Source organism: Melanerpes formicivorus, unplaced genomic scaffold (assembly GCF_026170545.1).
Source record: "Melanerpes formicivorus ecotype bairdi unplaced genomic scaffold, bMelFor1.0.p_v2 SCAF_21, whole genome shotgun sequence".
NCBI lineage: Eukaryota > Metazoa > Chordata > Aves > Piciformes > Picidae > Melanerpes > Melanerpes formicivorus.
In genome coordinates, this window is record NW_027142373.1 from 12,031,696 (window position 1) to 12,056,886 (window position 25,191).

The 25,191-nt window shown below is 56.4% G+C and overlaps 1 protein-coding gene across 4 annotated transcripts in view; it reads right to left on the reverse strand.

The window, feature by feature from the left end:
• The window catches only part of NDEL1 (nudE neurodevelopment protein 1 like 1), a 41,965-nt gene extending 20,979 nt beyond the window's left edge, over positions 1–20,986 (reverse strand). For 3 of the 4 annotated variants that reach the window (XM_068151619.1, XM_068151620.1, XM_068151616.1), the window contains exons 1-4: positions 20,904–20,986; positions 6,608–6,705; positions 4,625–4,778; positions 1,846–1,994 (exon numbers count right to left, since the gene is read on the reverse strand). In XM_068151619.1, the coding sequence (XP_068007720.1) occupies positions 1,846–1,994; positions 4,625–4,778; positions 6,608–6,693 (389 nt within the window). In that variant the 5' untranslated portion in view covers positions 6,694–6,705; positions 20,904–20,986. Of the gene's footprint in view, positions 1–1,845; positions 1,995–4,624; positions 4,779–6,607; positions 6,706–20,359; positions 20,521–20,903 lie in introns of those variants that run through there. The other variant, XM_068151618.1, reaches the window with a different exon arrangement.
• Positions 20,987–25,191: the final 4,205 nt, after the last annotated feature.

Consider the following 25,191-nt stretch of genomic DNA (forward strand, 5'->3'; position numbering starts at 1 on the left):
AAGCCCTGCTCCAAAGCCATCTATTTGGCAGTGTTAGATTAGCAGTTACTCAGTGATTCAGAGGATGGGTTGGGGTGGAAGGGACCTTAAAGATCAGCTACTCCAACCCTTCTGCCATGGGCAGGGACACCTCCCACCTCAGGCTGCTCCAGACCCTGTCCAACCTGTCCTTGAACACCTCCAGGGAGGGGATATCCAAGACCTCCCTGGACAATCTGTTCCAGTGTCTCACCAGCCTCACTCTAAAGAATTTCTTCCTAATCTCCAGCCTAAATCTCCCTTCCTCAAACTTCAATCCATTGCCTCTTGAGTGAGGTGACTCTCCCCCTTTGCTCTGCTCTGCTGAGACACCACCTGCAGCCCTGTGTTGAGTTCTGGGGCCCCCAGCACAAGGTGGGCATGGAACTGTTGGGAAGGGTCCAGAAGAGGCCACAAGGATGATTGAAGGGCTGGAGAACCTTCCCTGTGGGGACAGGCTGAGGGAGTTGGGGCTGCTCAGTCTGGAGAACAGAAGGCTCTGTGGAGACCTTAGAGCAGCCTTCCAGTAGCTGAAGGGGGCTGCAGGAGAGCAGGGGAGGGACTCTTGACACGGGCTGGTTGTGGAGGTCTTTTCTTAACGATTCTCTGATGTAATCAGAGCATCAGCTCAGATGGGGCTGCACTCCCAGAGGTCTGGACAGGCAACAGCCTGCAGTTGGACTCAATGATCTTAGAGGTCTTTTTCAACCACAACCATTCTGTGACCCAACCATCCCAGTGAGAGTGGAAAGCAGGGCACTGGGATGTTACCCAGGACCCAGTTCGTGCCATGACTTCAGCAGGACAGCTCAGGTGTGTCAGAAGTTAGTCATGAGGTTAAAAGCCTTGTGGAAACACGGCCTCAGCTCTCAGATCTCTGTGCCAGATAGCCAAAGGCTCATTCCTGGTCCCAGGGAATGAGTGGCAGGAGTGCCATAGAGCAAAGGGAAGCATGACCTAGCCCAGAGCTGGGCGTTTCTGCCCCAGCCTGCGGCTCGCAGGCACCACCACAGGACAAGCTCGCTCCCCACACTCACTGAGCTCTTGCACAAGGGAACAGGAGACTCCTTTGGCCTGTCTGATTTGAAAGGGACTATGTAAAGCACCAGCTTCTTGCTTCAAAGGGGCTTTTGAGCTACAAGGTTCACAAAGACAATAGAGAAGTCACCTAGCTGGTAGTATCCAAAGCAGTGCTCCAGCCTGGCTTGCTTTGCAAGCCTGTGTTCACAGCAACACAAGGAGCAAGCTGCCTTCTGCCTCTCCTGCTGCAGCCAAGCTGGGGAAGGGCCTTCAACACAAGTCTGGTGAGGAACACCTGAGGGAACTGGGGTTGTTGAAGAGGAGAATGAGGAGAGACTTCACTGTCCTCAACTACTCCCTCAAAGGAGCTTGGAGTAAGGTGGGGGTCAGCCTCTTCTCACCCACAGCAAGTGACAGGACAAGAGGAAATGGCCTCAGGTGAGGCCAGGGGAGGTCCAGGTTGCATAGTAGGAAAAAAAACTCTTCCCAGGAAGGGTTCTCAGGCACTGGAGCAGGCTGCCCAGGAAGGTGGAGGAGTCACCATCCCTAAAGGGGGTTAAAAGCAGCATGGTTGTGGTGCTGAGGGAGGTGGTTTAGTGGCAGTGGTGGCATTGTGAGTGGTTGGACTGGATGATCTCAAAGGTCTCTTCCAACCTCAACAGTTCTATGGTTCTAGAAGCTGCAAGAGAGCATCAGCTAGCAGCTGATGGAGGTGAGCTCCCCAGGGTGAACTGTACTGTACCAAGAGAGTAGCAAAGAAAAGAGCTGCTGAGAACTGCAAGGACAGGAGAGGTTTGCAGCCTTCACCTCTTTGCACGTTCCAAGTCGTCGTTGGCCTGCTCCAGCTCCCTCACATACTTATGCAACTGGTCTTTAATGGCCCGTGTCTGGCTCAGGTCATCCTCCAACAACGACACCTGCTTGTAGCTTTGCACATGCTGGTGCTCCAGTTTCTCCTGAAAGAAAGCAGCAGCAAGATAAGCATCAGTCACACACACCCTGCAGGTCAGCAGCAGGACAGCAGCACACAGCGAGCACCACACTCCCTGCAGGCTGCTGCTGCTGTGGGAGCACAGGGCAGGCACAGCAGTGAGGGAGAACAGGCTCTGGCCAGAGCTGGGCACAGCTGCTGCACTGTGCACAGCCACTGCAGTGAGAGGAACAGGCTCTGGCCAGAGCTGGGCACTGTGCACAGCCACTGCAGTGAGAGGAACAGGCTCTGGCCATCAGAGCTGGGCACTGTGCACAGCCACTGCAGTGAGGAGGAACAGGCTCTGGCCATCAGAGCTGGGCACTGTGCACAGCCACTGCAGTGAGGGGGAACAGGCTCTGGCCATCAGAGCTGGGCACTGTGCACAGCCACTGCAGTGAGGGGGAACAGGCTCTGGCCATCAGAGCTGGGCACTGTGCACAGCCACTGCAGTGAGAGGAACAGACTCTGGCCATCAGAGCTGGGCACAGCTGCTGCACTGTGCACAGCCACTGCAGTGAGAGGACAGGCTCTGGCCATCAGAGCTGGGCACAGCTGCTGCACTGTGCACAGCCACTGCAGTGAGAGGACAGGCTCTGGCCATCAGAGCTGGGCACAGCTGCTGCACTGTGCACAGCCACTGCAGTGAGAGGACAGGCTCTGGCCATCAGAGCTGGGCACAGCTGCTGCACTGTGCACAGCCACTGCAGTGAGAGGACAGGCTCTGGCCATCAGAGCTGGGCACAGCTGCTGCACTGTGCACAGCCACTGCAGTGAGAGGACAGGCTCTGGCCATCAGAGCTGGGCACAGCTGCTGCCCTGTGCACAGCCACTGCAGTGAGGAGGAACAGGCTCTGGCCATCAGAGCTGGGCACTGTGCACAGCCACTGCAGTGAGAGGAACAGGCTCTGGCCATCAGAGCTGGGCACTGTGCACAGCCACTGCAGTGAGGAGGAACAGGCTCTGGCCATCAGAGCTGGGCACTGTGCACAGCCACTGCAGTGAGGGGGAACAGGCTCGGGCCATCAGAGCTGGGCACAGCTGCTGCACTGTGCACAGCCACTGCAGTGAGGAGGAACAGGCTCTGGCCATCAGAGCTGGGCACAGCTGCTGCACTGTGCACAGCCACTGCAGTGAGAGGAACAGGCTCTGGCCATCAGAGCTGGGCACAGCTGCTGCACTGTGCACAGCCACCTTGCCTGAAGTCAGCTGGCAGCTGAGAGATGCAGCCCTGCATCTGCTCCCAACAGCCTGTGCTGACAGCTGCTCTGAAGCCTGCAACGTTTAGGAAGCCAGGGAGGAATGCAACAGCAGCCTCCCTGGCAGCACCTCTCCTCACAACAGCCATGCTGCTGGCAGAACTTGTCTGACATCTGAAAGCCAAGGAAACATGAGCTACACCTCCAGGTCCACAACCAGCATGAGAGAATTGTTTGGGTTGCAAAACACCTTTATGATCATGGAGTCAAATCACTACCCCAGTCCTCAAACCCCCTCGTGGTGGCGGCTGGAAAAGACCTCTGGAGATCACGCAATCCAACCCCTGTTGCAGCAGGACACCCACAGCAGCTTGCCCAGGAGCATAGTGCCCAGCTGGGCTTGGAAGCTCTCTACACCAGGAGACTCCACAACCTCTCTGGGCAGCCTGCTCCAGGCCTCCAGCACCCTCACAACAAAGAAGGTTCTCCTCCTGCTCAGGTGGAGCCTCCTGGGTTCCAGTCTGTGCCCAATGCCCCTTCTCCTGTCCCTGGGCACCACTGACAAAAGTCTGGCCCCAGCCTCCTGCCTCCACCCTTTAGCTCCTGCTGAGTATTGCTCAGATCCCCTGCAGGCTCAACAGTCCCAGCTCCAAAGCCTCTAATTCAAACTGCAAGAACTCATTCCCCACCACCTCTGCCAGCTCTGAGGCTGCACATGTGGGATTACAGGGAACCCACTGACCTGGCAGATGCAGCTGGGACTGGAGATGTCAACAAGTAACCCCAACAGCTTTATTCCCAACCTTGGCTTTCACTCAGGCAACTCAAGACTGCCAAACCCAAACTGCTTTCCCAAGAGGCAAGAACTTGTTCATCAGTTCAGTCAAAAGCCACCTCCTGCACACACAGCTCCTTCTGCAATCCTGCCTGCACAGCTCCAGCTGCTGAAGAATGAGGAGACTCTCCCTGACAGACCTGCACAGGTCACCCACCTTCAGCTGGCTTTCAGCTCTCATCAAGCCAAGGAGCTCTTCTGGGCAGAGCAAACCCCAGCATGCAAAGAGAGATGACCACAGAGTAAACACACTTGTGTTGCCTGCCCTGTTGCTGTGCTGGTGCTGTCCATGGAATTAACAAAGCTCCCACTTGGCAAAGGCTGGGGAATCCAAACACAGCACAGGCTCCACCACAAAGAGTTCCATGATGTGAGCAAGGAAACTTCCACCACAATTCCCCTTGGGGAGCTGCTGGCCTTATTTGGTGTACACAGCATCCTCAGCTCTGGATGTTACAAGAGGCAGCTCATTGCCTCATTTGGCTCCTCAGAGACCACAACCAGACCCAGAGGGTCCAGAAGGGGATCCAAGCCTCAGCTGTCAGCAGCAGCAGCAGCAATGCTGTCACAGACAGGACCTACCTTTAATGTTTCCACTTCACACTTCAGTCTTTGGTTATCTGCTTGCAGATCTCGATTCCTCTGCTCAGCCTGCACTAGCTGTGCCTCCAACTCAGCTTCCAGCTCTCTGCTTCCCTCCTGAAACTCAGCCAGCTCCTCACGAGCTTCCTGGAAGCTGCAAGGAGAGGAGGTTTCATCAGTGGAAAACCCAGCATCTCCCAAGTCCAAACAAAATCCACAGCACTTTGAGAACAGCAAGCTGGGGAAAACCAGAGTTTTCAGGCACCTAAGGGTCACCCACAGCCCTCTAAGCACTCTGAAAACAGTAACCTGAGAAAAAAAACCCAAGAGTTTGAAAGCACTTCAGTATCACCCACAGCCCTCTGAGGAGAGGAAGAGAAATGGGCAGGCAGAGAAATGATGTTAAGCTCAGCTATCAAAGGAAATTAATTCTCTTACATCAAACAAGCAGCCACATGAAATGTGTGTGAACACAGCCCTGCACCAAAGCTGTTCCATGGAAGCCTGGCAAGCACTTTGTACTCCATTAGGTTTCACTGTGAGAGGACCCAAGGGAGTGAACGGACTGAGCAAGCCTTTAACCTGATATTGGTTAAGAACTGTGAGAGAGAGCAAGGTTCTGGAGCTCTGCACCACCTGCAAGCTGAAGGGGGTTGAAAAGCAGGCAGGTTTGAAGCTGAGGGCTGCTGCTGAGCACCATGGCAGGCAGCCAGCACATACCTACCTCTACCTCTGCAAGCTATTAACTACCAGAAGGAGCCACTCCACATACTTCTCTTATTAAATTTGCATCTTTACCACAGCTCTTAGCAAGCAGCAGAGGAAACTACCAAGGCTTTAGGAAACCACACAGCCAGTGATGCTCCAGACAGAATTTCCTGACACCCAGGAATGGCCTAGGGCTCTCCCCAAGGAGAGGGCTCTCCACATGCCCAACACCTCCCACCCCAAACCAAAGAAACCCTCAAACCAAGCAGAAATGCAACTTGCTTGCTGGGCTTGAAAGAGGCTTCAGTGACTCCACCTGCACTGCACATCAGCAACACTGACTGCAAAAAAGGCTTTCCAAAGAAGATAAACTGGGAGCCTCCACTGCCCCTGGAGCTCCAAAAAGCCCCAGGCAAATCCCACCCCAAGAAGCAGCACAGCTCTACTCAGGGAAACAACCTCCCCTGATGTGTTTGGCAACCAAACAGCCCTCTGCCCCCCCCCAAAAGATGCCAACCTTCAGTTCAGGCTGGACTACAAGGTACAGACAGAATACAGAATTAACCAGGTTGGAAAGGAGATCAAGTCCAACCTATCACCCAGCACCATCTAATCAACTCAACCATGGCACCAAGTGCCTCATCCAGGCTCTTCCTAAACACCTCCAGGGATGGTGACTCCACCACCTCCCTGGGCAGCACATCCCAAAGGCAAAGCACTCTTTCTGGGAACAACTTCTTCCTCACATCCAGCCTAAACCTCCCCTGGAGCAGCTTGAGACTGTCCTCTCCTTCTGTCACAGGTTGCCTGGGAGAAGAGCCCAACCCCCACCTGGCTACAACCTCCCTCCAGGTAGCTGTAGACAGCAGTGAGGCCTCCCCTGAGCAGCTCAGCCACTCTTCACACCAAGAATTCAAATACAAGAAGCTTGAGGGAACAGCAGCGATGCAAGGCAAGCCCAAAGGCACCTTCTCATGATAAAGCACCAAGATACCACTGCAGGCAGCACTTTAATTATGCAAAGATGCACATGACAGCAGAAGGGCTCTGTTCAAACAAGCTGCAAACATAGCCTGGGGGTCACGGCAGGGTAACGCCGGTGAGAAACACTCAGCTCCCACCAGGCTGCAAGTGCTGAGGCTCAATTTAGACCTGGAAATGCAGAGGCTGTTACTGAAATAGCTACTCCCCATCTTGGTGCAGCGTTGGAGAGAGAGATTAAGCAAAAGGCTTGTCATTAAGGACCAAACCCAGCCTGCAAAGCTACCCCAGTACCTTTGTTTGTACTTCAAGGAAAGCTCTTTCCAGTAGGCAGTTTCCTCCTTTGGACTCGAGAAAGTTGGGATTTCTTCACTGTCCATGATCAACAGGACCTGCAGGACACAAGCACAACACACTCAGCATGAACAGGCAGGGAGGCTGCTCCTGACACTGCTCCCAAGCACTGAGCTGCATGGCCACAGCCTCCCTGACAGCGGCCCCCGGACCTGGCGGCCCCGAGCGGGATGTTGGCCATCCCTAACCAACAGCAGTCACTGAGACCTGCCCCAGCCAGCCACAGGACAGCACCCAGCTGCTTAGCCATCCCTAACCAACAGCAGTCACTGAGACCTGCCCCAGCCAGCCACAGGACAGCACCCAGCTGCTTAGCCATCCCTAACCAACAGCAGTCACTGAGACCTGCCCCAGCCAGCCACAGGACTGCCCCCAGCTGCTTCTGCAGCAGCCTGGAATGAGGCTGCACAGTTGGGCTGCATTTAATGCCACAAGCTCACTCAGGACCAGGGTTGGTCAGGACAGTCAGATTTACAGCTATTGGCTTCCGCTTTGCTTGCCCAAATGGTCTCAAGGAGATTGCTCCTCCTGCCTGCAGCACAGCAGTGCACGCTGCAGCTGCCACCAGAGCTGCAAAGGTGTGGAAGCAACAGGGGCAAACACTCTGAGGTCAGCCACCAACTGCTCTGCTGCAGAGATGAAAACTGACAGATTCACAGGGTTGGAAGGGGCCTTCAAGATCATCCAGTTCTATGCCCCCTGCCATGGGCAGCAACACCTCCCACCAGCCCAGGCTGCTCCAGGCCTCATCCAACCTGGCCTTAAACACCTTCAGGGAGGAGATATCCAGAGCCTCCCTGGGCAGCCTGTGCCAGTGTCTCACCATCCTTCTTCTAAAGAATTTCTTCCTCATCTCCAGTGTCCATCTCCCCTCTCCCAGCTCAAAGCTCTTGTCCTGTCACTCCAAGCCCTTGTCAGAAGTCCCTCCCCAGCTCTCCTGTATCCTTTTCTTCAGGTCCTGGAAGGCTGCTCGAAGTCTCCCTGGAGCCTTCTCTTCTCTAGGCTCAACAGCCCCAGTTCCTTCAGCCTGTCCTGATAGGGGAGGTGCTCCAGCCCTCTGATCATCTTCATGGCCCCATGCTGAGTCATGGCCAATTCCTGCTGTCAAGTAAATCCTGCAGGTAACAGAAGTTACCCACAAAGTTTTCTCCCCCTGTCCTCTCAAGCCCACCCAAGAAAGATCAGCCTCTCCAAGTTCCCTGGGCATGTCATACAAGAGTGCTTCCAGCCTGGAGGTGTCAGAGGAGCAGCTTCCCACTGCAAGGCAGAGTGCCCATGCTATGTGGATGAAGACCTCCCTCCTTCAGCTGCCTAGACCACAGGGTGCCATTTGTATCATTGCTTGTGAGCCAGGGTCAGAGACAACCCAGCAAGCAGGCTCTGTAGTGCTGCTCAATGACAGAGCAGTGCACAGCCCAGGGGGCACGAGAGGCCTTGACATGCACCAGGGCTCAGAAGCTGGTGAAGAGGATGAAGAGAGGCTGAGAGAGTTGGGGGTGTTCAGCCTGGAGAGGAAAAGCTCCAGGGAGACCTTCTGGTGGCCTTGCAGTGCTTCAAGGGGCATAGAAGAAAGCTGAGGAGAGACTTTTGATCAGGGTCTGTTGTGTCTGTCTGATGGTCTGAAATTCAGAGGGAGATTGAAGGAAGAAATGTTTGACAGAGTGGGGAAAGCCTGTCCCAGGTTGCCCAGAGAGCTGGGAGCTGCCCCATGGCTGGAACCACTGCAGGTCAGGTTGGATGTGGCTGTGAGCAACCTGCTCTGGTTGGGGATGTCCTTGCTGGATGAGCTTTAAAAGTCCCTTCCCACCCAAACCAGTCTGGGGTTCTCTAAGTGGTGGTGATGGTCCTGTCATGCCAAGCAGGACAAAGAGACACTCAGACAGACACAGATGTGACCGCAGCCAGGAGCTGCAGCACACCACGCACCATGCCTGAGCTCTCCCCAGAAAAGCCAAGGCTCATGTTGAGTTACTAACACCCAGAGAGCAAGCTGAAACCAGCCTCTCCCCTGTCTGAAGCTCACACCAAGCCCATCCAGCAGTGACAGCTGACCTACATGTCCTGACTGTCACACTCTGCCAGGCAGCGAGGGCCAACGCTTCAGGCCTCCAATCAGCACACAGATGTGTCCTGCATCTCAGTGACCCACATCTCACACACCTAAAAGCAGGACGAGGCAAAGCCAGGCTCTCATCAGAGGGCACACAGGCTCATTCCAGAGACTGGCACTTAGCTCACAAAACCAAGTGAGGCAGAGCTGGCATCTTTCTTCTCCAGCTGCCACAAGCCCAGGACAGATCAGCTTGAGGTGCTGAGCCCCTCAGGCACACCCCAGCTCTGGCACTGTGTTTGTTTAACTGCACAGCTGTATGGCAGAGGCAAGCCTGTCATGGACAAGTCTCCATCACTGCCTGAGGGAACTGCTGTGGTTTCTATTCAGCACTGCTCTGTGCTGAGGAAATAAAACCAGGTGGAGCCATGCTGATGCCCTCAGCACAGAGGCTTGCCCTGGGAAGTTGTAGGCACCTCACAGATTCATAGAATGGTTTGGGTTGGAAAGGGCCTTAAAGATCATCTCCTTCCAACTCCCCTGCCATGGCCAGGGACACCTCCCACTAGACCAGGCTGCTCAAGGCTCTGTCCAACCTGGGCACCTCCAGGGAGGGGACACCCACAATGTCCCTGGGCAGCCTGTCCCAGTGTCTCACCACCCTTCCTGTGGTAATCTGGGAAGTGTTTAAGAGCAGGCTGAACGAGGCTCTGATCTGGTGGGAGGAGTCCCTTCCCATGGCAGGGGGGTTGGGACTAGATGATCTTTAAGGTCCCTTCCAACTCAAACCATTCTCTGATTTCCAGCCCTGGGGGAACCCTTCAGATGAAAACTACTTTGGCTGCACTTGTTGCAGCTGCTGTGTCTGACAGCAAGGCACAAATCTGCACAACATTCTCTTTACAGCCCATGAATCAGCTCCCAGAGCAGGCTGGGGGCACAGCCACCCGGATGTGCTGCGGTGAGCAGACCTCTGCTGTGGCTCAGGGATGCCTCAGGCTGCTCCTGAACCACCATGCCCATGGCCAGGAATCACAGAATGGTCACCCAGTCCAACCCCCCTGCCAAGGCCATGACTCCTTCACCTAGGGAAGGACACAGAGGAGCACATCCAGGTGGGGCTGGAATGTCTCCAGAGGGGGAGACTCCAATACATCTCCAGGCAGCCTGCTCCAGGGCTCTGTCACTCTTAAACCAAAGCAGCTCCTCCTCATGTTTACGTGGAGCTTCTGATCTTCAAGTTTGTGCCCACTGCCCTGTGCCCTGTCTCTAAGCACCACTGAACTAAGTCCCATCCTCCTGACCCCCACCCTTGAAGTATCAATCAGCATTGATCAGATGCCCCTCAGGCTGCTCTTTTCCAGACTAAAAAGGAAGAGGTGCACAGCTCCATGGTGTCCACAACAGCAGTGAGCTCCCTAAAGCCCCTTCACCAACTACTCCTGACCTGACCTTTCCTTCCCCTCTGAGCACTCAGCTCCCAGCTGATGCACTCTGAGAGGCTTAGATGGGCAAGAAGCAGGTTTCTCCCCCACATAAAGGCAGCAGAACAGGGCTCAGGGGCAGCTCCCACAGCTCCCCTGGAGCTCCCTCAGAAGGTGAACAGCCAGCCAGCAAGCCTCAGCACAGCAGTGTTTGGAGAAGCAGGGAAGCAGCTTGCATCATTTCCTGGAAGTGGCCGAGCCGAGCCCGGCCAGGACTCCTGCCTGCCTGCTCATGGGGGCACACCCGCGGAAACAAGCATCCCACAAGCCTGCAAACGGCCACAGAGGCTCCGGGGGAGGCTGCTGCCCGGGAGCCACGCACGGGGCACAGAGGCGCCGGGGGGGGTGGGCTGCCCCCCGGGACCCACGCACGGGGCACAGAGGCGCCGGGGGCCGCCCGGGGCAGACCCACGAGTGCTGCCAAAGTCAAGAGCTGCTGATGCAGGAGGTTTCTGCTTCCTCCCCTTGCCAAAGACCCCAGAGCAAGACTCAGCCCTGTGGCACTCCAGGCCCTGGGCAGCAGCTCTTTGTGCCCAAGCCCAGCTGGCAGGCACAAGGTGACTTTCTCCATGCCTACCACCCCCTGTTTGCCTTGGTTAAGCAGGGGGTGGTTCATGATTCCCCACTCCATGTGCCCAGCCCATGCCTAATGCTATCAGCATGGATTTGGGACCTGCACTCTGCCCTAGAGCAGATGTCACAGAATGGCAGGTTGGAAGGGACCCCAAGAGTCACAGATTCACACACTGCATCAGGTTGGGTGGGACCCTCAAAGCCCACCTTGTCCAACACCCCTACAGTCAGCAGGGACTCCTCCAACGAGATCAGGCTGCCCAGGGCGACACCAAGTCTGATCTGGGATGATCTGAGCCTCAGCCACATCCCTGGGCAGCCTGCTCCAGCCTCTCACCACCCTCATTGTGCAGAGCTGCCTCCTGATGTCCAGCCTAAACCTGCCCTGCTCCAGTTTCAAACCATTGCCCCTCCTTGCTCCATACCCTTCCAAACAGTCCCTCCCCAGCCCTCCCATAGGTCCCCTTCAGACACTGAAATGCTGCTCTCAGGCCCCTCCAGGGCCTTCTCTTCTCCAGGCTGAACGCCAGTACCACCCAGTCCAACACAACACTAAGTTCCAACACCTACACTTGGGGTTTGTACACAGTTACACCAGTGGCCTTCCTTCACATGCATGGGGGACGAGAGGAAGAGGTAACAACACACAAACCCAAGGCAAACAAGGTGCTTCAGGGCCAAAATGCTGCCCAGAGATGCAGACAGCCCCCAAAGCTGCCCCAGCACACATTCCATGAGCAACCCCCTCCACTTACAGAATACATCTGGTTGGAAGAGACCTCCAGGCTCATCCACTCCAACCCGTGACCCAAAGGTCAACACCAAACCACGTCCCTAAGCACCAGGTCCACATGCTGCTGGAACACCCCCAGGGGTGGTGACTCCAGCACTGCCCTGGGCAGACCATTCCAATGCTTGAGAAGTCTTTTAGTGAAGAGCTAATTCCTCTTATCCAGCCTGCACCTCTCCTGCTGCAGCTTGTAGGCATGTCCTCTAGGCCACTCACTTGTCATCAAGGAGAAGAGGCTGCCCCCTCCTCGCTCCAGCCTCCCTTTGGGGAGCTGCAGGGAGTGATGTGATGTGATGGGGTGGGTTGGTAATTCCCCCAACATTAGACTTGCCAGCCCAGCTCACTTGGAAGCCAGTGAAAGCTGCATTTCCAAGCCAAAGCTACAATCTGCAATGGAATGCAACCAATGTGTGCAAATACACAATGTTTACAGACCTTTACAATTAATAAACAGCACAAGAACCCCCTGGCCAAGCACCAGGGGAAGCCACTGGCTCCTTCTGCCAGGCCTTGCCTGCCACACAATCATAGAACCAACCAGGCTGGAAGAGACCTGCAAGATCATCCAGTCCAGCCTATCACCCAGCCTGATCCCATCAGCTACACCAAGGCACTAAGTGTCTCATCCAGGCTTTTCTTGAACACCTCCAGGGATGGTGACGCCACCACCTCCCTGGGCAGCACATCCCAATGGCCAAGCTCTCTGTGAAGAGCTTCCTCCTAACATCAGCCTAAACCTCCCCTGGCACAGCTTCAGACTGTGTCCTCTTGTTCTGGTGCTGGGTGCCTGAGAGAACAAACTGACCCCCACCTGGCTACAGCCTCCCTGCAGGGAGATGGAGAGAGCAAGAAGGTCTCCCCTGAGCCTCCTCTTCTCCAGGCTAAGCAACCCCAGCTCCCTCAGCCTCTCCTCACAGGGCTGTGCTCCAGACCCCTCCCCAGCTTTCTTGCCCTTCTCTGGACACCTTCCAGCAGCTCAACATCTTTCCTAACCTGAGGAGCCCAGAGCTGGACACAGGACTCAAGGTGTGGCCTAACCAGTGCTGAGCACAGGGGAAGAATAACCTCCCTTGCCCTGCTGCAGGCCAGGATGCCATTGGCCCTCTTGGTCCCCTGGGCACACTGCAGGCTCCTGTTCAGCTGCTGTCAACCAGCACCCCCAGGTCCCTCTCTGCCTGGCTGCTCTCAGCCACTCTGACCCCAGCCTGTAGCACTGCTTGGGGTTGTTGCCCCCTCTCTTGCCAGCACAGAAAGAGAGAGCTATCTAAGCAGGAGGAGTTTCCTGGCAGAAAGCAACTCCTGGGCATTACCAGGCCATGAGCAGAGCACTTCAAACCTCTCCTGTGTGGGAGGGGTGTGGATGCCCACGGAATACCAAGAGATTAACAAAAACCCTGCTTTGCTTCAGCTTGTTGCCAGTTGTCCCAGCTCTGGGCATTATGTGAGGAGCTGAGAAGCAGCACAGCAGGTCCCTTCCCATTCAGGGGCTGCTTTGCACCCGTGGGGGTGGCAGAATCCAGCCTTTGAGAAACACAACAGTGAGGCTTTCAGGACACAGAGGAGACAATGCAGCAGCGTCTTCCAGGGAGAAGGGGAGCAGGCTGCTGCTGCTGCCCACTCCAATTCATTACCCCCCAGCTTAGCATGCAGGCTGTGCCCTGGGAAAAATGCAGCCACATGGGCACCACTCCAGCAGCCAAAGCAGCTCTCAGACAAAACTATGTTCAAAATGTGGTGGCTCTCTTCACCCCCCCTGCTGAAGGGCTGAGGGACAGAGTGTAAAGGGAACAGGTCTTCCTCACTGCCATCACTCTAGAAAGTGTGAGTTAAGAACTCCTCTAAAGCCAGAGGGATTTGTACAGAATAAATATGGTTTCCCCATGTCCAAAAGAGGCCTTCCAGTACCTGAAGGGGCTCCAGGAGAGCTGGAGAGGGACTCTTGACAAGGGCAGGGAGTGACAGGACGAGGGGCAAAGGCTTTGAGCTGGAAGAGGGAGATGGACACTGGAGATTAGGAAGAAACTCTTTAGAGTGAGAGTGGGGAGACACTGGCACAGGCTGCCCAGGGAGGTTGTGGATGTCCCCTCCCTGAAAGTGTCCAAGGCCAGGCTGGATGAGGCCTTGAGCAGCCTGGGCTGGTGGGAGGTGTCCCTGCCCATGGCAGGGGGGGTAACAACTGGATGAGCTTTAAGGTCCCTTTCAACCCAAACCATTCCAGGATGCTGCAAACATCATCCTTACAAGTGAGATTTTTCAGTATCCTCTGGGTGCTACAAGAGCCCAAATCAGGATCAAAGGTAGGAGAATGAACTGAACAAACCTGCAGATGGTATTCTCAAGTATCACCGAATCCCAGAAAGGCTTGGACTGGAAGAGACCTTTAAAGCTCATCCAGTCCAACCCCCTGCAGCCAGCAGGGACATCTGCAGCTACAGCAGGTTGCTCACAGCCACAAACATCCTCACCTGCAATGGTTCCAGCCATGGGGCAGCTCCCAGCTCTCTGGGCAGCCTGGGACAGGCTCTCACCACCCTCAGGGGCAAACATTTCTTCCTTCTCTCCAGTCTCAATCTCCCTCTTTGAGTTCCAAACCATCCCCCCTTGTCCTGTCAGCACAGGCCCTGCTCAAAACTCTGTCCCCAGCTTTCTGCTCAGCCCTTGAAGCACTGCAAGGCCACCAGAAGGTCTCCCTGGAGCCTTCTCCTCTCCAGGCTGCCCAAGGCCAACTCTCTCAGCCTGGCCTCACAGCAGAGGGCTTCCAGCTTCCAGCTGCCAGCATTTGGCCTCCTCTGACCTGCTCCAACAGCTCCCTGTCTGTGCTGTGGGCTCCAGAGCTGCCCCAGCACTGCAGGAGGCTCTGAGCAGAGCACAGCAGAGGGGCAGAATCCCCTCCCTGCCCCTGCTGCCCTCACTGCTGGGGATCAGCCCAGGACAGCCTGAGGTTGGGGCTGGGCTGGCAGCACTCAGTGCCAGCTCATCTCCAGCTTTGCACCCCCCAGCCCTCCATCCCCAGCCTGTGCTGACAGGTAGCTGCAGGAATCTCCAGCTCAGGGCCAAGCTGGGCTCTGTCGGGAGCCACCTCCCAGGTAAGTCACAGCAGCACAAACGCCGCTGGCAGCCTAACAGAGCGCCTGGAAAAAGCTGCCCGGGCTCCCCACCTGACAGCAGGCTGCTGCTGGTGCTGGGATCAAGTATCAGACCAAAACACTCAGCCTGAAACACAACACCGTGTTTTGAGTGCCGCCCACCCGTTCCCACAGCGGGGAATCCATCCCCTCCTCCCCACTCCCGCAGCCACATCAGCTGCAGGTGCGTGGTGCTGAGCTACGGGGAGGAGGCCACAGCCACTCAGTGCTGCTGCAGTCACCTCGGGATGGATCTGCAGCACCTCCGGGGGCTGGAGAGAGAATCTTACAATCAATAAGGTTGGAAAAGACCTCAGAGATCATCAAGTCCAACCTTTTACCTAATACCTTACACCTCCTAACTAAAACCTAATCCAGGCAGGCTTCTGCATCAGGAACAGTGTGGCCAGCAGGAGCAGGGAGGTCATTCTGCCCCTGTACACTGCACTGGTTAGGCCACACCTTGAGTCCTGTGTCCAGTTCTGGGCTCCTCAGGTTAGGAAAGATGTTGAGCTGCTGGAAGGTGTCCAGAGAAGGGCAAGAAAGCTGGGGAGGGGTCTGGAGCACAGCCCTGTGAGGAGAGGCTGAGGGAGCTGGGGTTGCTTAGCCTGGAGAAGAGGAGGCTCAGGGGAGACCTTCTTGCTCTCTGCAACTCCCTGCAGGGAGGTTGTAGCCAGGTGGGGGTTGGTCTCTTCTCCCAGGCACCCAGCACCAGAACAAGAGGACACCTTCCTGATTTCAACCACCTCCCATTCTCCCAGGTACAATGAGTTTAGATGTATTTGCCACAGGAAGTTCATGGATATCATTCCATGCTCCAGGCAAGGTCTCGTTCTGCACGTGAGCAGACCCTCAGTCCTGCTGGCACAATACATCCAGACACCAAACATGAAGAATGAGGCAGAGGCAAAGCTCAGAGGTGCCAAACCACAGTGCTTAGACTGCCTCATCTACCCTTTGCTGTCTCACCACTGCAGGCAATGCAAATGCCCACTGGCCTTTGGAATGAAACCAGCAGCCACCTAACCAGGGCTTGCTGGATCGCAGCATAGCTGCGTCAGCAGGGGGGTTGGACTGGATGATCTCCAGAGCTCCCTTCCAACCCATGCCATTGATTCTGCCAAGCTAACATCTGGCCTTCAGCTCTTGAGATAACAACCCACTGCTGGCTATCAGAGTGCCCAAACCTGCCAAGAGCCATGTAATGGCTGCAGTCCTCCCCTTCTCCCAGGGAATGACTCTTGCCATCGAGCGCTGGCACCATCCAGCGCTGCGGTGGAGGGCAGGAAGAGCTGTCAGCGATCAGCTCTCCTTCCTCACCCCATTTAATGCTGATTCACTGGCAGAAAAGTAGAGGAAAGCTTGTTGTCACCACTCCTCACCTCCTCAGTCCATGAGGAGCAACAGAGAGCTCTCTTTAGAACCAGAATCACAGAATTGTTTGGTTGGCAAAGCCCTCTCAGATGATCCAGTCCAACTGTTCTCTACCAAGGCTGGAGCTAAACTGTGTCCCCAGCACCCTATCTCTGTACCTCTGAAACACTCATCCCTATCCCACCACTTCCCTGGGCAGCCTGGGCCAGTCTTTGGGAACACCTCCAGGGAGGGAATTTCTTCCAGTGTCCAACCTAAACCTCACCTGGTACAACTTGAGGCCATTTCCTCTCATCCTACCACTTGGTACTAGGGAAAAGAGCCCAACACCCACCCGGCTCCAACCTCCTTCCAGGGAGCTGCAGAGAGATTTCCACCTTCTCAAACCACAAGAACCCACAGGTAACCACCCAAGACCACTGAAGCTCCTGACTATCTTCTCCAAAACCCAAGCAGGACACAGAGCAAAGGAAGCTGAGCACTCCAGGCCAAAAATCAAAGCAAATTCACCTTGCCTTTCACTTGTTGTAACATGGAAAACAAACAAAAGCCCTGGCTCGGATTTCTGCGGTGGGTTTGTGTCTGTTTTCCTCATCCTGAGCCAGGAGTGGTCTGGGAGGCTGCCAGAATTCATCACTGCTTCGGAAAGTGAACCTCTGGCTCTTCCTGCAAGGCTATTTTTGAACTGCCTGTTCTTGGGTGAACCACAACAAATGCCTCCTCGCCTCTTCCAGCGGCAGCTTGCAGGGGAGGAGGAGAAGTCACAGAGCACAGTGTCAGCACAACTGCCATTCCCCTGCTGCAACAATAAAGCCTGCACTTCCACTCTGCTCAACATGGGAGGCAGAAGATAACCAAATCCTACCTGAAGGGATATTGTGCAAGGTTCAGACACAAAGCCTCTGAGATAACCAAACAGTACATAGTTAAAGCCCTGTTATCTCAACAGCCTCTGGTGGAATTGGCCTTATTAATCAATTAAAGAAGGTCTGCTTTAGGCCACAGGGCCAAGGCTCACTTTGTGAGTATATAACACCACCACCACCCCCAGCACATATAATCCAGCTAGCACTGACATTCATAAAATGGTTTGGGTTGGAAGGCACCTTAAAGATCACCCAACCCCCAGTTCCAACCCCCCTGCCACCTCCCACCAGCCTAGGTTTCTCAAGGCCTCATCCAGCCTGGCCTTGAACACCTCTACAGAGGGCACATCCACAACCTCCCTGGGCAACCTGTGCCAGTGTCTCACCATCCTCACTGGATGCCTTGAAACCAGAACTAAAAGGTAATGATGCAAGAAACCTCCTTTCAGGACTCAAGCTACAGCTGCCACAGGCATCAGAATTGAGCATTAAAACCCATTCATCCCTTCCCAAACATGGGAAGTTTATCATATCCAAATTGTGCTTGTTCCCAAGTAACAAAGTCAGGTGTGATAAAGCCAAGCTGAAGAGGCTGGTGCTCCTGATGCAGGTTCAGTATGTGCAGAGGTGAAACAAAGGCCCCTGGAGAGGTGCACATGCCAGAACAATCTGGGTCTGACCATGAGAACTATTTGCTCCCAGCTCCATACCTGGGAACTCCAGAGGGATGAATCCATGCACAGCAGAAGGGTGTGGAGTAAATAGCAAACTGAGAAGGAGATTATATGGACCTGCTTCTCCCTGTCTTGGTGTCTGCTTGCTGGAAAACCACCTCTTAGGAAAGTCAGTGAGATGGGATGAGCACCACCAGGAGCACTGATCCTGACTCTGCAGCATAGGCTGAGAGCTGGCACAAGCTGCTAGGGGTCTGCACACCCTGACACCGCCCCTGGAGATCATCCACCCAGTGTGCAGCTTATCAACCCCACAGCTGCCTGCTTTTCTCTTCAAACCTTGAAAAATTACAGAGCATCCTACCCAGCAGCAATGAATTTATCAGAAAGCTTGTAACAGACAAAGAGCTTGAAACAAGTGACAGCACACAGGTCCCTTGGGCCTCTCTATCATCTCAGCAATTAATATCATCCCAGTGACAACAGCCCCTGGAGAGGCAGTGGCCAGAGGGCTGAGATGTTTCCAGACACTGCAGAATGACAAGTGACCAAGAAACTGAGAAGAGAAAGCACTCAGCACAGGTTTCTCCCAAGAATTCTGTGGCTTTTACATCTCTGAAGCCCAACCAGTGCCAAGGAGGGGGAAATGGTTTGGAAAAACATGACCCAAAAGCTGGGCACGGGGCAGCCATCAACAGTGAAGGCCTCAGGTCTCTTCAGTAAGCACTTAACGAGATGAGAGTTAAAAATAAATCCCCAAACTCTGTGCTGATCAGGAGAGGCAAGCAGCACAATCTGCTGCTGAGCTGCGTGGACAGAAGAGCCCTGGAGGTGCATGATCACATCAAGAAAAATGAGCTCTGATGGGCATGTTGAGGGCAAAGTGAGACAAGTGCAGCAGAGCAGTGAAAGGAGGACTGCCTGAACACACCTCAGGGGACCCTGGCTGTGTTTGTGGGGTCACAAACATCTGAAAGGTCCATAAAAACACCACTGCCCTTCTGCAGGCTGACTTTCTTTGCTTCTCAGAAACAAATGGCATAGAGAGAGGAGACAGGTAGCACATTGCTGCTGTACTTTGCAGTAGCCTGCTCCCAGCCCTGTCTCCAGAGACAAGACTCCTCCTGGCACCAAGGTCACAGACGTCATCAGTCATGTGCTTGCTCTCCTCTCTGCCTCCACGCATCCAGGATAAATAGACAGCCCGGGCAGGTCTGGCTCTGGAAGCAAGGCAGAGGATCCCTGCCAGAGCAGATCTAGCACTGTGAATCCCCAAAACACTCATCCTACCCTCACCTCTCACATCCCCTACAACTGCAGTGAACTGGCACCACCAGCCTGTGCAGTCACATACTGACACATCCCACTGAAACAGAAATACAGGAACTAGCCACTAGTGTGCCCTGGGACAGCTCCTTCCTCTTACTGCCTTGGACAAGACACTGACCTTCACAAGGCCATCTACCCTCTGTGGGGTCCAGGGATTGTTTCTGGGAGAGACCAAAAGAAGAAAATACCTGGTGAACATCCAAGGAACTCTTCTAATGCAGCTTCAGAGATCTAACCACCTCTCAGGCACCCAGAAAGTGCCCTCCACACCTCTTGGTACTCGTGAGCTTCAGAGGGAACAGAGAAGCCCTGAATCATCAAATGCTCCCAATCCAAACTGGTCAGGAGCAGTGAAGCTGGGCTGTGGGGGAGGTAGGACAGCTCTCCTCCTGCCTGGGAAGCAGAGAGCTGTGCTAATGAGAAGTCATTTAACTGAGGCCTAACCCCAGCAGTGTATTTCCTCTGGTGTCAGCTGTGCTCATCCTTCATGGGCTGTCTGCTGCAATTCGGGTCAAACTCATCAAGCTGGGAGCACCAGGCAGGGGCTGGTCGAGTTCAGTCACGTTTATACCAAACACAGCAGGACTTGCTAAGCTGAGAGGAAGGGAGGGAGGGAGGGAGGAAAAACCGCACAGGGTTACTGGAAAACATTCAACAGAGAGGTGCCCTTAGCTACACCCACCAGGCATTCGAAGAGAATGGAGGAAAACTGGACATCCAGCTCCTTATTAGTGACTGGGGATAGGTGATGAGAAAATAAACACCTTCTGGGACAAAGCCAGCTCCAAGAGGCCGAGACACTGCAAAGGGAGCAGCTGTGACAGCCAAGCAAGTCACCCGGCTTACTCTGCCACATGTTTTTGTGCAGGCACACAGAGTCCCCTTGCATCTGGAAATCGCTGCGAGGAAGCAGTCCAAAGCCATTCACCGCCCTGCTGGCTGCCCTGCTTGGGGCAGGGTGAGGCTGTACAGAGAGCAGAGCCCCCCCAGCGCAGCCGAGGGTCTGCTCTGACACATCCCGCCAGGGAGGCACTGCCACAGCCCGGGGGAGGCGAGACCCGGGGCTGAGTCACCAGCCGCCTGCAGACCCGGGGAACGGCCCAGGGGCCGGGCAGCGCGGCCCTCACGATCCAAACGCGGCACCTGCCCCCTGCCCCCTGCCCCAGCAGGGCTGCCGGGGCCGCCTGCCCTCCCCTCCGCCCCCTCCCCCGGGCTGCCCGCGGACAGACGCGCTGGCAGGCCGCCGGCCGCCCTGCCGAGAGGCGCAGGCACCGGGGGGAAGCCAGCCGCCATGGAGCGGCAGGAAAGGCCTTCCCAGCGCCCGGGCCCGCTGTCGGCGGGCACCAACGGCCCCGGCCCCCCAGCACCCGCGGGACGGCAGCTCCACGCCAGACATGGCTCCTTCCCTCACGCTCAACTGAAAATACCTTTCAAGAGAGGCTCTTTCCCCCTGCAGGCCGCTGCTCCCGAGCGGGCGGGGCCGGTCCCGGCGGGGAGGGGAGCCCCGACACCGCGAAGCCCCAGCCCCGGCTGCCGGCGGCCCCTCAGGAGGTGACGGGGTGGGGGGAACCGGCTCTCGCAGGGCGGTGGCCGGGCGGGCAGGGCCAAGCCGGGCCGGACAGTGACAGGCAGCCACGCCCACCAATGAGAAACGCGGGGGCCGCGCCTTCAGCTAATAGCGCGTGGGGGAGGGTGGGACCTGCCCCGTTGTCAGTTCGCAGCCAATGGGAGAAGGGTGCGGGGCCCGCAGCCCCCGGCACGGAGAGGGACGACCCCCCTCCACCCCCCGCCGGTCCTGACCGTGCGCCTCCCCGGGCCGGGGCGGGCCGGGCCGGGCCGAGCCGAGCCGAGCCGAGCCGAACTGAACCGAGTCGAGTCCGATCAGGCCAGGCCGAGCCGAGACAAGCCGAGCCGAGACAAACCGAGCCGAGCCCAGACAAGCCGAGCCGGGCCCCGGCCTCTGCCACTCACCGGGGTGCATCCCCTGTCACAGCCGCAGCATCGCCCGCCGCCGTCGGCTCTGCCTCATCCGGGCACTGCGGGACGGGCCTGTGATGCAACGGAGAGGCGGGGGCGAGGGGCGGGGCGCGGGGCGGGGCGAGGGGCGGGGCCCCCCCGGGACTGCACGTGCGGGGGTGCCCGGTTAATCCCGAATCGGCACCGGCACCGGCACCGGCACCGGCACCGGCTGGCGCTTCCCGGCCCCTCCTGATCACCGGCACTCCAGCACCCGGCACGGCCTGACATGCCGTGTCCCCATCCCAGCGGCTGCCCCCCGGGGCACGGCGCCGCCCGTTCCGCCCTTCTCCCTTCTAACCGTAGCTCGGGAGCTGCTGCCGCACTGTCCTGCGCGGCTCCATACCGCGGGGGGTAGAGCCAGGCACCGGCACTGCAGACCTGGGCCCCTCAGCAACCATCCATTCATCCATCCATCCATCCACCCATCCATCCATCCATCCATCCCTCTGTCCATCCATCCTTCTATCCCTCCATCCATCCCTCCGTCCATCTGTCCATCCATCCATTCATCCATCACTAAGGGTGAGCAGTGGGCTCTGCAGTGTGGCTGCAGCCACTGCTGCACCCACCTTTGCCACCCCAACCTTGCACCTCCTTCCTTGTTCCCTACGTGGCTCTTCTGCCCCAGTTGTGTCCCCAGAGAGCCCAAAGAACCGGGAAACTTGCCATGTTCAAAGTCTTCTTGACTCCCCTAGGAGTCCCCACTAGCCCCAAGCCAAGACCATCCCTATCCTCTTTCTTATTCCAAATTTCCCCCCTGGAGGGTGGCTCACCCACCATCCCATACTGCTGTCCTTGTGACATTTGCACATGGCCTGTGGCCTCTTGGGGACCTCCTTGGTGACTCTCAGACAGGACCTGCCCCACAGCCGACCTCCTGGCTCCTTCCTCTGACCTAATAGTACAGCTTCATTTGTGTGCTTCATTTCCTGCCCTCTGTAATTAGCCAGCCAGTCTCTCATTAGAGGCTATCAGGATGCCCTCAGGCCCTGTGGGCCAGTGCTGCCGGCACTGTGGTGGGATGGTGGCCAAAACCACAGCCATGCCAACTGCCCTTGTCAAGACAACCTGTGTCCTCCATGGGCACAGTGCCACCAAGGCCACCTTTGTCCCCCACTCTCCTCTCCCACCCACATGTGTGTGGGGGGGTGTCCAGTGCTCATGCTCTGTGCTTTTCCACCCACAGCAGATGGGACAGCCCAAGGATGGAGAGCATGCACTGCTCCCTCCCATTGTCCAGCCAGCACCATGGATGTCCCCCAGTGCCCCCACAGGGCTCTGTGTCGCTCGGTGTTCCCTGGGTATTGCACAAGGTCAGAGATGCTGCTCGGCAGCGCCAGTGCCATGCGCAGCTCCGAGCCACAAGCTCCTGAATTAGAGGCTGCAGGAGGTTGAGAAGCCACAATGTCCTGGGAGAAGTCATCCTGGTGGTGACTTGCCCTTGGAGCTGTTCATCCCTCCTGGAAACTGAGCCTCTTCCCAGACTGTGCACATTCCACTGCATCCCCCAAGATGATGGGCACAGTCCTGGTCCACTCCACCTTCCACCTTCTTACTTCAGCTGACCCCCTCCTGGGTCTCTGGAACCTTCTCTGGAGGGCAAAGCAAGAGGTTGAAGAGGCTGTGCAGAGGCTGGAGGCCTAGCTGGGAGAATATCTCCTTTTCCACCATCCAGCCCTGTGCTAGCCCAAGCTGAGAGCAGCCAGAGCTAACCATGCTGAGTGCATGCATAGCCCAGCTTGAGCTGGGTACCCACCATCATGCTCTGGTGTACACTGGGTGCCCATCAGGCTCTGGAGTACATTGGGTGCCCATCATGGTCTGGAGTACACTGGGTGCCTATCAGGCTCTGGAGTACATTGGGTGCCCATCATGGCCTGGTGTACACTGGGTGCCCATCAGGCTCTGGAGTACATTGGGTGCCCATCATGCTCTGGTGTACACTGGGTGCCCATCAGGCTCTGGAGTACATTGGGTGCCCATCAGGCTCTGGAGTACACTGAGTGCCCATCATGGTCTGGAGTACACTGAGTGCCCATCCTGGTCTGGAGTACACTGGGTGCCCATCAGGCTCTGGAGTACATTGAGTGCTCATCATGCTCTGGAGTACACTGGGTGCCCATCAGGCTCTGGAGTACATTGAGTGCCCATCATGGTCTGGAGTACACTGGGTGCCCATCAGGCTCTGGAGTACATTGAGTGCCCATCATGGTCTGGAGTACACTGGGTGCCTATCAGGCTCTGGAGCACATTGGGTGCCCATCATGCTCTGGTGTACACTGGGTGCCCATCAGGCTCTGGAGCACATTGGGTGCCCATCATGCTCTGGTGTACACTGGGTGCCCATCATGCTCTGGTGTACACTGGGTGCCCATCAGGCTCTGGTGTACACTGGGTGCCCATCAGGCTCTGGAGTACATTGAGTGCTCATCATGCTCTGGAGTACACTGGGTGCCCATCAGGCTCTGGAGTACATTGAGTGCCCATCATGGTCTGGAGTACACTGGGTGCCCATCATGCTCTGGTGTACACTGGGTGCCCATCATGCTCTGGTGTACACTGGGTGCCCATCAGGCTCTGGAGCACATTGGGTGCCCATCATGCTCTGGAGTACACTGGGTGCCCATCATGGTCTGGAGTACACTGGGCGCCCATCACACTCTGAAGCAAGTCAAGTTCTTGTGCTCTGGGGCTGGCTGGGTGCTCATCATTGCATTCTGAAGCAGCTCATTCTTGTGGTGCTCATTCTTGTACTCTAGGGCTGCTTGGATGCTCATTTTTGTGCTTTGGAGCTGAGACCTTAGAGCAGACTTCCAGCATCTGGAGAGGACTACAGGAGAGTTGGGGAGGGACTCCTGACAAGGGCTGGGAGTGACAGGACAAGGGACAATGGTTTTGAGATGGAAGAGGGCAGAGTAGAGTAGAGATGAGGAAAAGTAGAGATGAGGAAGAAATTCATTAGAGTGAGGGTGGTGGGACACTGGCACAGGTTGCCCAGGGAGGTTGTGGATTCCCCCTCCCTGGAGGTGTTCAGGGCCAGGCTGGATGAGGCCTTGAGCAGCCTGGGCTGGTGGGAGGTGTCCCTGCCCATGGCAGGGGGTGGGAACTGGATGATCTTTAAGGTCCCTTCAAACCCAAACCATTCTGTGATTCTATGATTCCATGACACCACTGCTGCAGACAGCTGCTGACATCTCTGCAGCATCTCTAGGACCAGGGCTGGATGCCACCAGCTCCATCAAAGCTGCCTTTACCAGCCGCCTGTGTCCCAGCCCAGCAGGGCTTTGCCTGCAGCCACAAAGCCGTGGGGCCGGCAGGGGCTGCACCCTGGGGGGGGCAGCCTGGTTAACAGCGAGGTTTAAGTCAATGTTTGCTTTGAGGTCGCTCCTGGTGACACCCCATTGTAAGGCAGAGCTGTTCCCAGGCTTTGGAGGAGGGCTGGGAGCTTCCAGGCGCACAAAGGAGCAGTCACTTAGCATTAGCTGGGGCACAATGCGGCCGCCGCGGCACAGCCACCGGCAGGTTCCACCAGTAAAACCTCTCCCCTCAAAGGCTGGGACAGACCAGGCAGCCCAGGGCAGCCCAGGAAGGGGGGGGGACTCTCACACAGGGCTGGGGATGAGAGCTGGGACTGTCCCACGGCCCAGGAGTGTGGCTGCTGGAGGTCATTTCAGTATGGGGTGAGAGGGAGGTGGTAGGGGTCCGAGTCTGGCACAGGGGATGTTGTTGGGGAACAGCCCCAAATGGAGGCATACAGGGTGGGGGTGGGTCCCTGGGAAGGTAGTTATGTAGGCCACAGTAGTGACCTGAGGGTGGAAGCCCTCTGCTGTGAGGCCAGGCTGAGAGAGTTGGCCTTGGGCAGCCTGGAGAGGAGAAGGCTCCAGGGAGACCTTCTGGTAGCCTTGCAGTGCTTCAAGGGCTGAGCAGAAAGCTGGGGACAGACCTCTGACAGACCTGGTGTGACAGGACAAGGAGAAATGGTTTGGAACTACAAGAGGGAGATTGAGAGTGGAGGGAAGGAAGAGATGTTTGACAGAGTGGTGAGAGCCTGTCCCAGGCTGCCCAGAGAGCTGGGAGCTGCCCCATGGCTGGAACCATTGCAGGTCAGGTTGGTTGGGGCTGTGAGCAGCCTGCTCTGGTTGGGAATGTCCTTGCTGAGTGCAGGGCACTGGACTGGCTGAGCTTTAAAGGTCCCTTCCCACCCAAACCAGTCTGGGGTTCTATGGTAATGACTGGCCCA